Source organism: Gopherus flavomarginatus, chromosome 1 (genome assembly GCF_025201925.1).
Source record: "Gopherus flavomarginatus isolate rGopFla2 chromosome 1, rGopFla2.mat.asm, whole genome shotgun sequence".
NCBI lineage: Eukaryota > Metazoa > Chordata > Testudines > Testudinidae > Gopherus > Gopherus flavomarginatus.
Genome location: NC_066617.1, coordinates 104,877,815 through 104,890,452, shown reverse-complemented (window position 1 = coordinate 104,890,452; position 12,638 = coordinate 104,877,815). Strand labels below are relative to the sequence as shown.

The window sequence follows — 12,638 nt, the reverse complement described above, 5'->3', positions numbered from 1 at the left end:
TCTGTGTAGGGGAAATATATTCTGGAGGCATCAGTAGCAACTCCATTGTCAAAACTGCACTGTGACTTCCACCTAAAGCATGACCAAAAATCTCTCTGCTCTGTATCTTAATGACTCCAACTTTGGCATAATAATCTTTCGTGAGACAAACAAATGTTCTATTTTTTTCAGTCAAGTATGTACAAATCACTGTGTCTGTGCCAAGGCATTGGTGCTTAAAGCCACCCTGCCCCCTCCACCCCACAAACACTGCTGACTCAGCTCTCCAACACACTGAAACACTCACACCATGGGGAGTCTTTCAAGCACCAGTGCCTCAGCTCAGACACTTGGTTCCTCCAGTGCTCCTGCCTGAGCTCTCCAATATGCCAGCAGCAGTGCCAAGGTAACTAAGGGCTTCTATGCCAAAATACCAACACATCAAGGGCTTATCCAGTGCTGCTGACTTGGTGTACCAGATAGCCAAGGCAACAGGCCTGAAGGAGCCCTTTAAGCACTGATGCCTTGTCACAGAGACAGTGAGATCCCTAGTCACCCTCCTGCCCCCCACTGAATCTCCAATCACCATCAAGCTCCCCCACATCCTACCTCATGTCCTCCTTGGTTCCCTGGTGCACCATAAAACTGCCACACTGGGACTGAGGAGGTGGTGAATGGTGCATTTAAGGAGACCATGAGAGGCTAAGCAGGGATGTGGAAGAGAACATGGAAGGTGAACAAAATGTGAGGTGTGCAGTGGGCAATGGGGTTGTGGAGGGAAGAGTGCTGTGGTGTGGATGTTGCTGAAGTCATGTGGACAAGGAACAACTGTTGTAGGTTGTGAGGGATGATTGGGGAATTACCTACGGATTAATTGTTGTACTGATGGAAGATTAACTCTTTATTTAAAAAGCTTTTGGTCTTGGACAGAAGGATGACAGTCATGTGATCATTTTCACCAAGGAATGGACTGTGGCCATGAAATAAGCTACAACCCATGGAATGAATTTCGAGTTTACCTACGGTTGGCTCACAAATCTAATTCCACTGGGTCTGCTCCTAACATTCCAATCCTGTCAAGCACTTTTCCCACATCAGCCATTTTTTTAAAAATAAAAGGAACTAACCATAAAAATATTTTATTCCTTTCCTCTGTGTTCAGAACAGGACTTGAAAAATCGCACTCAAGCAAGATCCAGGACTTGTATTCCATCCTGGACCAATGGCAGTTACAAGGTCTGATATCTTGGGAACAATCAAAGCTAGTGGCAGTGCTATCTGTCCTTGGAGAGCAGGGATATTACAAATATGAATAATCCATATTAGTTTAATGGTGTAACTTGGGGATTGTTTAATTTGTACACATGGTGATAGGTATAAAATTATATTTAGCTGCAATCAGAAATTAGACAGCACCACAGCAAGGGACAACTGCATTCAGGCATTTTTTCCCCATTTGAACATGTAGTTAAAGGTGATGGAAGGGCCTCTACATGAATTAAACATCTGGTATTTTTGGTGTGAGTCCAGGATGTTTGATCAGTATGGCCAGACGCTATACTCTCATGGAATACCTCACCCAGCCCCCTAGTGTCCAGAGGTCTAGGATCTTCTAATTTATACAATGTACAATGTTGTCTGTGCAGACATGGTGATAAATATAATCTGTTTAAAAAGCAGATACTTCTCAAATCATAACTCACAGATGCTTAAAGGCTTTCATGTGGGTAAGACAAATGAGAGCCACAGTGCCTGATTCTATAGCCAGGGAGTACAGGAAGCAACAGCAGGAGAACACTATTGAAAGCCTGGATACACTTATGGCTTTAGTGAATTGGTCATCAAATATAACAACACACAGATGCAGTTTTTACCTTGCTCTGTAGTTTTTTCACATATCTAGCAAAATGTGGAAACAGTTTTTGGTTTCGTTTGTTAAATAGAGACACATGGTATCCCTGTCTGTTAAAAGATAGCTAAAAGATGCATCAACCAATAATTTGCATATCTAGTATTACACTTCTGATTGGTCCATACATGGGATATAGTTGGAGTTGCAAAGAGGTGTGTCTCAAACAAAAAAATATAACAAGAATATTTTTTTAGAGTCAGGTGCATGCCCTGACAATGTAGGGCCAAATTCTGCTTTCTGGGGGGAAAGAACAAGAGAAAAATGTCAGCAGATCTGTGTGTGCTATAAGGGCACTAGAATGTTTCCAGCATTCTCTCCTTTGATTTTCATGGATCTGTGCATGTGGATCTCGCTGTGGCCAAGGTTTACCAAATACTGTCAGTGTTTTTAACCCATGTATGGCTTTCTCCTCTGGTATTTTGTGGCTACCACCTGCTGCTTATTGGTTCTCCAATCCAGCAAAGACCTTCTAGTTATTTATTTACAACAACAACAACAAAAATTGACTCACATAGTAATTGTGATTAGAATTCTATAATGAATAAACAATATATATCAGGAACTGTAAGTTCCAAAAAGCTTTATCCAACACAGATGAGCTTAAACTAGAATATGTATGAAAGTGCTCTCCACATGTCATATTGTGATTCTTAGGCAAAAATAAAATCACACACACCCTAACACCATAATACATTTGATCAATAGGTACCAAGAGATATTTTGTACAGTTTCCATTCTGTTGTGTTCTCATACACAACAGAAACCATTTGTAAAAAAAACTTAGCACTTATAGCATTTTTTAACTCAGAGCTGCTTTATAAACACTAGGACAAATTCTATCATGACTTTCACTTCAGTGAGATTGCATAGGGTGTAAATCAAGGCCGAATTTGACCCATAAATTAACACAACTTCTCTGTGTGGCAAAGTAGCAGTATCCCTATTTTATAGATGGACAAGCTGAGGCACGGAGAAGTTAACTGAACTGCCCTAAATCACACAGCAAGTCAGTAGAAGAGCCAGAAATAGGATCCCAGAGCCTAGAAATCCATTCACTTGTTTATAGATCCAAAGTCCTCCAGTAAATGCCACCCACTCGATATCCACCCAAGAGTCAGAGTTAGCGTCTGGCTCCAACTGAGCTAAAAGAACTAAAAGATTTGTGAAAACTATCATATTCAGACAACTATGAGTCCTTACTGGCAACTCATTGATGCAGACTTTTACAGAATATTTATTTCACCAAACTAACTTGCTTCTACATTTTTCAGCCATTCGTTTAAGTTATTTTTAGCTAGGAGCACCTCTTTTGATCTAATCACTCTCTAATTTGAGGATCTGGAGAGCTGTGCTTTAGGAAGGATGGCAGAATACAGGCCAATCAATTTCTATTTCAATCCCTGAAACTCAACCCCTTCCTGCACATTTCAGATACTCAAGTATGTATGTGAGAGTTGGATGTAGCCACTTGACACTTACCTCATGATACTTCCCACTGTAATAAATGTGTGGTACTTTCTAAGAAGGACTTTACATAAAAATAAATTATACAACATTGGATTTAATTAGGAAATATTTACACCACTGTTTTAGAACAAAGTTACATAATAAGTAGGGATGGAACAAAACAACAAAAATCAGTCCCCAAATCCAATTTACTTAGGCTTATTATAGGCAGTGCAGGTAGCAATTCCCATAGTTAAGGTTGTCTGACACTTTCTGTTATAAGGCTCTGTTTTCAGTTGCTTATATTTTTGACAAATTTTAATTGTTTGGACTGCCAATTTTCCATGCTAGGTATCTGCCTCAGGATGAGTATTGCTGGAAAGTTTTAGCGGTTCAGCCATTTCCAAGAAGGAGGTTATGAACAATGTTGTTTTGCCCATGTTAAAAAAAAAAATCTTATAACTTTTTCACTAAGTTCTAATGCCTCCATGCTTTGGAGCAGGAACTTGAAATTTAGCAGGGGGTCTCCCTGGTGTCAGGAATGCACCTTCTCTCATCTGTATGGAAACTTGCCCAAATTTATCAAAAGTCATAAGCCTCTGAAAAATCTCAGTTTGCATATGCTCAATACAGTGTTGTTAGAGTTTGGAGCTAAATTCGCCAAAGATTCCATCTTCACAGATTATGCTGCAACCCTCTCAGCTCCTGTGTAATGACTGGAGCTTGTATGCACTGTCTCCACAAAAAGACTGAGCATGCGCCATCCTGACACCGCAGGAGCTCAGATCTTCCCTGCAATTGCTTCATGCAACTGTTGGGTCCCACTATGGCACCAGGCACAGGAACTGAGAGCAGGAAGACACTCTCTCCTGTACTCTCAATGCTCACCCTGCTTGTTCCCTGCCAGTACAGAAGAGGAGAATGCAGCTTGACTCGAATGCAGATAGGGAGTTTTCACAACAAAATTTTTGGTGGTCTCTAAGTACGGCCACCAACTCTTGCTGGTGGCCGCTCTGACAAATTTTCCTAAAATACTTAATTAACTTTAGGAAAAACAAATTAATATGCACATATACTTGTCCAAATCACTATAATTTGTTTATGCAGGTTTTTTTTTTGCAGATTCAATAAAGTACAATTGTATTTTGATGCCCTTGGCCCTCGCTGCCCCTCCCACCCCCCCGGATGTCCCTGGCCCCTGCTGCTTCTCCTCATCCACCCACCCCGCATTGCCCCAAGCTCCCTTCTGTGGCCTCACACCCCAGGTTCATCCCGCTCCTTGCCTCTTTATCATGGGGCCCGTAAGATCAGCCTTGCTAAAGCCCAGAGCCAAGTGGGAGAAAGACTGCTCTAGGAACGAGTCAAGGTTGAGTAGCAAAGGGGGCTGTCTGTTGGACCCATGCCTCATTTGTTGCAGAAGTTGAAAGGTATGTAGTGAAAGAGACAGGGAACTGCAAGAAAATAAAAGATGATCTCACAGCTAAGGCACTTGAATGCTGCCTTGGAGAACTAGATTCTATCCCTGTCTCTGCCACAGAGTTCCTGTGTGATGCTGGGCAAGTCAATTAAGCCAAAAAAGTTATAGGTGGCCACTGTGTATTCCTCATTTTCTGAGTGCTTGACTTGAGGTGTTAGGGTCTGATTTGTAGAAGTGCTGAGCACTCACAACAGCAACAGAAATCTGCAGGAGCTCTACTCTGAACATACAAAGTGCTACAAAATGCTAAGTACTCTGAAAAAGTCAAGTCCCGGCATCTCAAAGTGGGCACCCAAAGTATGTTGAAACTTTCGACAATTTTGGATTTAACCTCTGCTCCTCATTTCCCCATGCATAAAATGGGAATAATAATCATATCACTTCACATCACAGCAGTGTTCCAAAGACACATTAATTAATGTTTGTCATGAACTAAGTTACTACAATGAGATCACTATAGAAAAGTTATAAGGAAATTTATAATTCTGTATTTGGTTTGAATAATGTGTAGTAAATAATGCATGGGGCCACACACAAACAATGAGAATAAAAATAAATATTGAACAACTGCCCATTCACTGTATGAGGGAGGAGTCCTGTGGATAAAACGGGAAGTGATCACATAATTAAAATAAAGCAAACAAGAGAGTTGAATTAAGGTTCCACAGACAACTTTACCCCTGACATTTCTTAACTTTTGAGTGCTTGACTTTTCAACATTAACTCGCTTTTAATGTAGATTTTTTCCCCTCTGGCTGTAATGGATTACTGATCTACCCCTAAAGGGCTCAATTATGGGTTGTCTGACAGACACTTTATGTAATTTGCTGATGTAAAAGTTACATAAACTGGACCTGCCATAAAGTGGTTCCTCACTTGCACAGCTCTCTACTGGAACTGCTCTGCACCAGACCCTTCTCGGTTCTCCATGCATGGGGCATGCCGGAAGACAGAAGGAAGAGTGGGTGCTGCTATTCTTGGCCTGCAGCCACTGCAACCAGAGCATATTGTCCGTTAGAGCAGCCCTCAGGACTGGGCAGAATGTTGACTGGGCCAAGAATACTGAAAGGCTTTAAAGTGGTGCACAACCCCATTACTCCCACCCGTCCATTCCAACACTGAGATCAACTCAGCAGAATGGAGAATTGGGGCACTACTCCTTGTGATCTGCACAACTGCTCTTATCTTGTTAATTGGGTCAAACTCCACTTAAAAAATCTTGTTGTAAACAAACGTATGTATGCATTACAAATAAGACCCTAATTATTAAAATGACCAAACTTAAAAAAAATCCAATTTACTTGTCACTACTGTAATTATGTTTTCTACTTCTCTCTGTCAGGGCAATGACAATCAATGAAGCCAATTTCCCTTTGTTTACACCATTTCACTTTCAGGTTCTCAAAAGCAATGTTTGAGTTTCCAGCACTACAGGGAAATGCTGATTTGTTTTGAAACAAGGTTTTTTCATTGGAATTTTTTCAACTGTGCAAATGTTTCTATTGATCTAATATTTTGCAAGAGATTGCTTTTATACAATGTAAAGTTGCGGCCAAATTTAATTTGGCAGTGTCCCTGTGACTGAGAGCTGCATAGTGCACTTCTACATAGAAGAGTAAATAAGATGTAAACACCTGTACCAATATGCGTGAAATGCCTGTGTTTTATGTTGTGCTACAACTTGTCATCAGTTCTGAGAATAATATGCCTGTCTTAGGGGTAGGGAGAGAAGAATAATGTTGTTTGCCCTCTGTTGGCCAGGAGGAAGATAAAAGCCCTGACTTTCAGGAAGGAACCAGAGAAAAAAATTCCCTGCTGCTGCACCCACTCCCCTAGCCCACTCCTGGACCCTGCAGAAAGAAAAATCTGTCCAGTGAGTGAATGTTGAGGGGGACAGAGACTGGGTGCTTGGAGAGTGGGCACGTGAAAAATTGTTACATATAATATACAGTGTTATTAATAATTGGGATATTGGGGATTGAATGAGGACACAAGAGGGAACCTCTAAATGAGTGGACCTGCAGGGGGCTCTGGATGTGCCTCCTTTAAAAAAATCCAGTTCTGCTCTGCTTTGAGTGCATCATGCAATGTAAGAGGCTTTCATCTGGATTCTTGCCAATTTTCACAATACTAAACCTTCTTGTGCTGATATTAACCAAAGCATGCACTGTATCAGCGGAATATCATTTACTGGCTTATATGTAATCCCAGAATAAAATTACATAAAGATGGAAATAAAGTTGAAAGGACCTATCAGCAATTTAGGGTAATTACCCCAAAACCAAGCATTTCCTAGCATGAGCATCTTGCAGCATTTCCTTTCATTATGCACTGTGCACTGTACAGGCACGTATGACCACTACCTAGCACATCTTGCACTTATATGATTGTAACTATGGATTCCTTGGCTAACCAGTACTGATTATAATACATGAGCAAAGCTTTGTTCTACTGCTTTCATGTGCAAGAGGACAAGTGGAGAAAACACCTACAGGAATTTCAATGTACATGCTACTTCACAGACTTTCTATATCCTCTTTTCACCCTTATACTTATAGGAACATTCACTTAAGATATCATAAGATGTGAATTTTATACCCAATCTGTACTAAATAAGGAAATCTTGTTTGGAAAACAGGGTGCCCCAAAATATCATATTGGGGTATTAATTTCTGTTTCATGCAACACACAACATTGTATGTAGTAAGTAGTATACATTCAAATAAATTGTTTTCAGCAACAAACTAAAGATATCATACAATCCACCTAGCAGTTTTACTTTCAGAACTCTTTGTGAAGATGTTTCAATGCAAAATGGTAAAAAAAAAAAACCAAAACCAAAATGATAAACTAAATACACATAATCTGTTAAACCAAAGCCAAATACTATTCCCACTGAAGTCAATCCAGACTTGCTGTTGACTTCAGTTGGGGCAGGACTGAGCCCATTTATGTATACAGGACTCAATTCTCCTCTCATGCTGGTTTTGTACTGATGTTACTCCATTGCCCTCTATGGTGTTAATTCTCATTTACAGCAATGTGAGATCAGAATCAGACTCAGCCCGTCAAACCTGTCGACTGACTTTGTTCTTAAGTTGTTTATTACAGTTAGAAACAACTGAATGCAAAATTCAAAGCTTACATTTTATATGATAGTCTGGCTCCTCATGCAATAATCCTTAGCAAAACATTGTATAGCTAAATTGCTTGTTGGGTAATAAAAAATTTTAAAGGCCAAATATGTTAGCGCAGATCACTTGGACAGGGCTAATAACTGGGAATGTAATGTTGTTTCCAAGGTTCAGGTTTGCAATCTGCTGCCATACAGCTTGAACTATTTACATACTGCTGAGTGAAAAAAGATGATTGGAAGCAAACAGCCAGGTTAGAGAGTGACCTTGGGACTCCTGAAACCTAGCTTCTGGTTATTGGACAATTTGTGCTTAAGACATAATGGAATGGTGCCTGCCACACTGCTCTCTGTGCATCCCCTGCTGGTCACAGTATGAATCTATTCAAGCCTTTTCAATGATGCCATAAATGCTGATGACTAATGAGAATAGAAGGGAAGAAAGAAAAGAGAATGAAAAAAAGTTGAATGAAAACCCTGTGCCTCTCCTGACCCAGCCCCCTTTTGCTGCATTCTCCTCTTGTGGGTGAAGTGGTCTGTGAGAGAAATTGGTGCTCGAAGGACTGGAGTCAGGGGGCAAAACTGGAAAAAAAAAAGGTCATTTCTATTAACTTCATGTCTGGTTGGGTTCAGGGCCACTAGCTCTAATTCTTTAGAACAGACAAAATGCAGGTATTTCACATGTGCTCAAACAGGAGAGTTCAAGCAAAAATATTACATTATAATTGAATGTATCTTAATAAAAAATAAATGCATTGTGGCAAGGATTAAGTTTTACAATATAAAATTAAGCTATAATATACTCCAGTAAGTATTCTAGATACCAGTAAACAGATTGCATGCAACATTTTTATTTCATTTAAGAATCCAGCTGTATTGTGATTTTCACCCTTTCTCCCTATTTCCCCAAGTTCTGCTACCTCAGCCACATAGATTCAGTTCAGACTGAAATTTGAAAAACTACATCTCTTTTCAGAAGAGGATTTTCCCTAAACAAATTGGATTAAAGCTCATTCAACATCTTTCTTTAAGTTATTCAAGTTTAAAAAACAGATGTTTGTTACTTTTTGCAACTAAAAAACATCAGACTTTAAATAAATCAGTCTCCATAATAGAGATCATTAGCTTCTGTTAGTCTGAAATTTTAGACCAGCCAAGACAGCAAACATTAAAAATCTTGTACTTGAAGTGAGCATGTGCAGAGATGTTCATCTCTGGTTTCTTTTAGCTAGCCTCCAAATGAGCTACTAAAATGAAAGAACACATAATGTAATTGTACAGCTTGGTTGAAACTCTCATTTTAACTGTTGACACACAGATCTAGTTGTAAAGTAAATGTCCCTTGTTAAAGCCACCTCACTGGCAGTTTTTGTTTCTTCCTTCAGGTATGTGCTAGGTTTGCAGACAACCAAAATAAAAACAGCAATTAAACAAAATTTGTATCTCACTAGGGTAATGTCTTGCTTTTGTACAATGTCTGCTGAAAATCAGTCTACCTCAAATGAAATATATGTTAAGATGTCTTCAGAAAAGCATCTATGTCTCTCAGCAGTCAATCCCTAAGGTACTCACTGCATCTTGTACCATCACCCTACTACTGGAGATGTATTTCAATTGAAAACAAATGGCAATGTGTGTATTACTTCAGATGCATTACAAGAGCCCATCTGTATGATGCTGAAGGAGATGCTGAAGGTCTTGCTGGATTCCAGTTATTACAGGGTGGCCTTAAGGCTGTGTTAGGTCTTGAGCCATCCCACAAAACTGAGCCATGAACTGAACTGTAAAATTCAATGGGGCTGGATTGCAGTTCCAGCATTTTGAAGGTGTCAGCCAAGTTCAGATCACAAAAGTTAACTGTAACAAATCACTGCAATGTATCACTTAAAAATAGCAATTAATATTCCGACACCATTCTGAAGGTCAATTCAATTAGCTAGAGAACACAGCAAGCTTTACTTCACTATAAATTTCCACCCTTAGAAATAAAGATAAGGTTGCTGGTGATGATGGCCACATCTGTGAAGGCCAACAAAAACACGCATTTTATTCCAATCATAAATATCATTTGGCACCAGGTAAATATGCCCCACTATATAAATACCCCACATGCTTCATCATGAGTATTTGGCTGGAGTCAAAACACTGGTTCCAAAGGCATTTGAAGGCTATTCAGATCTAGTTTTAAACTCCATAACTAGCTGTATAATGTAGAACCCCAAAGAGCTGGGTTCATATTCTCCCATCCAATGGGGAAATTTCAGCTCGAAGCTTTGTGGCTTGGGCACCTCTTGAATGCCACATTTTCCTTTCTAGCTCCTCTGAGTTAATGGTCAGAGGACTGGTCTCTAAGGAGCTCCTGGGAAGATGCACCCGAGGAGCGGGGTTTCCCCTGGGAAGCTATAAGGAAAACAGCTCAGGCTGCCTTACCACTCTGCCAGAAAACCTCTCGATGGCCCTCTTGACTTTGCCATAGGTGCCCTTGCCCAGGGTCTCCTGCAGCTCGTAGCGGTGCTTCAGGTTGTGCTTGTGATGATGCCTCTTCACCCCTTGCTGTTTCCTCAGCTCCGGCGCCGCTGTCACCTCGGAGGATGGAGCCTCTTCCGCGGGCTCCTCCAGGGCCGCGGCTCCCTTGCCGGCGCCCGGCTGGGAGCCGCAGGAGAGGCAGCGCTGGGGAGAGGGGCCGCGGCCAGCATCCAGCTCCGCGCCCTCCATCTCCGGCGGCTGCAAGGCGCGGGGGGCACTCGCGGGAGCGCAGCTGCCGCCTCTCCGCTCTGCCCACATCTGCTGTGCACCAGCCCTTGCGCCACTGGGGTGGGGATCCGCAGCGCCCCCCCCTCACCCCACTCGCCGGCTGCTGAGGCACATTTGGCACTCGGGGAACAGGGGCCGCTGCAGCCCCGCTTGGCAAGTCCCCCCCCCCACACCCCACTCCGCCCCCCGGGAAGAAGCGACGCCCAGGAGCCAGCGACCCGAAGCTACCCCGCTCCGCCCCGGCTACAGCCGCTCTGGGCAGCCCCCTCCTGGCCGGTGGCCCCGGGCTGGGAAGCGGCTCTGGGGGTGGCGGGGAGCCGAGTTCCGTCTTTGTGCTACAGCAGCGGCCGCCGAGCAGACTGCCCCGCCTGGCCCCTCACTCAGCCAGGCTGCCCGGCCCTGGGGGGGGTCGGTATTTACAGCCCGCTGGCCCGGCGCTGGCTGCCCCTGCCGCCGGCCCCGCCGCACATGTGCGGCTGGAAGGGGCCCTTCTGCTGCAGGCTATATTTGGTGGCGGAGGGTGCCCGGGCTGGGGCTGGAGCCAGCGGCGGGGCTAGGCGGCCGAGCCGCTCTCTCGGTGCGGAACAGGCGCCTGAGCCGCCTCCTCATGTTCCCTTCAGCCCAGCCCCGGCTGTGGCGAGCAGCCGCTTTGCCGCGGCCGTGAGCGGAAGCCACAGTCCCTCCCTCCGCCCCAGCCCCGCTCATGCCCCGGGCAGCCCGCCGCCTGCCTCGCTAGCCTCCCTGCGGGCTCGGCTTGGCTTGGGAAGGGGGGGCAGGCAGCGCCTAGCGGATCTGCAGCCGGGAGCCGCCCCTCTCCAGTGCAGGCGCTGAACTGGGAGGCGGGAACCAGGCAGCCAGGAGTGGGAGGCGGTGCCCAGCCCTGCAGGTCACAAAGCGGGACTCACGCTGCTTGCAGGGTGCGGTTGGCAATGCCCAGCCAGCCACTCAGCTCACAGCCCAGCAGCCGGCGTGCAGCGAGGCAAGGAAAAAAGCATGGCACAAAAGGGACTCAGCTGCAACCTGCTGTTAAGGAAACTGAGATGAGGGGGCAGGTGGACGGATACCAGGACAGGCAGATTGGACAACGGAGGAACACACAGATGCCACGGGCGGAGAGTGGGACAATAGAAAATCCCATGGACAGAGAGATATCATAAAGGTGGATAGACAGGATGCTTTTATTTTCACTTTCGTATAAGGATCTCTAAGCATTTACAGATTGGGTTATAGTAAGAGAGCTAGGAAGATTAGGCAGAATGCTATAGCCCACAATTTCAAACAAAAGGCATTTGAAGATAGCCTGTGTTTTACAGGTGCAAACGCTTGCACATACAATTTAAACCAGTGGTTCTCAGACTTTTGTACTAGTGACCTCTTTCACATAGCAAGCCTCTGAGTGTGACCACCCCTTTTATACATTAAAAACATGTTTGTATATATTTAACACTATTATAAATGCTGGAGGCAAAGCAGGGTTTGGGGTGGAAGCTGACAGCTCATGCCCCCCCCCGAAATAACCTCGCAACCCCCTGAGGGGTCCCAGCCCCTAGTTTGAGAACCCCGATTTAAACAGACTTACACAAAAGCATGCATATGTGTTCAAATTTGACACTGCAAAAACTCGTGCGTGCACAGGTATTGGGTTATTTAAAATGTGCACACCAGTGTCAGAATTTTTATAGCATGTGTTAGTGTTTGCATCTGCAAAGTGCAGGCATAAAGGTGTGCATGCAACAATTTTGTGTGCACAAATGCACACACACAGGCTGGGTAGAGGCCCAGAAGAAAATGTACCCATTTATGTCTGGAAAGTGTTTCCAAAAAACTATTATATTCCCCAGTATCCTAACAGCTCTGTAAGGTTTCTGTGTAATTAGAACTTTTAGAAAAACACTGGGCACACCCATCAGCTTTCTGCATTGGCATCGTGCAGCACA

The 12,638-nt window shown here is 43.6% G+C and overlaps 1 protein-coding gene across 1 annotated transcript in view; it reads right to left on the bottom strand.

The window, feature by feature from the left end:
• Positions 1–11,430, bottom strand: part of NUAK1 (NUAK family kinase 1) — a 56,745-nt gene extending 45,315 nt beyond the window's left edge. Inside the window, exon 1 of the mRNA XM_050926459.1 lies at positions 10,378–11,430. Coding sequence (XP_050782416.1) covers positions 10,378–10,731 — 354 coding nt within the window. The 5' untranslated portion in view covers positions 10,732–11,430. The remainder of the gene's footprint in view (positions 1–10,377) is intronic.
• Between the last annotated feature and the right edge of the window lie 1,208 nt (positions 11,431–12,638).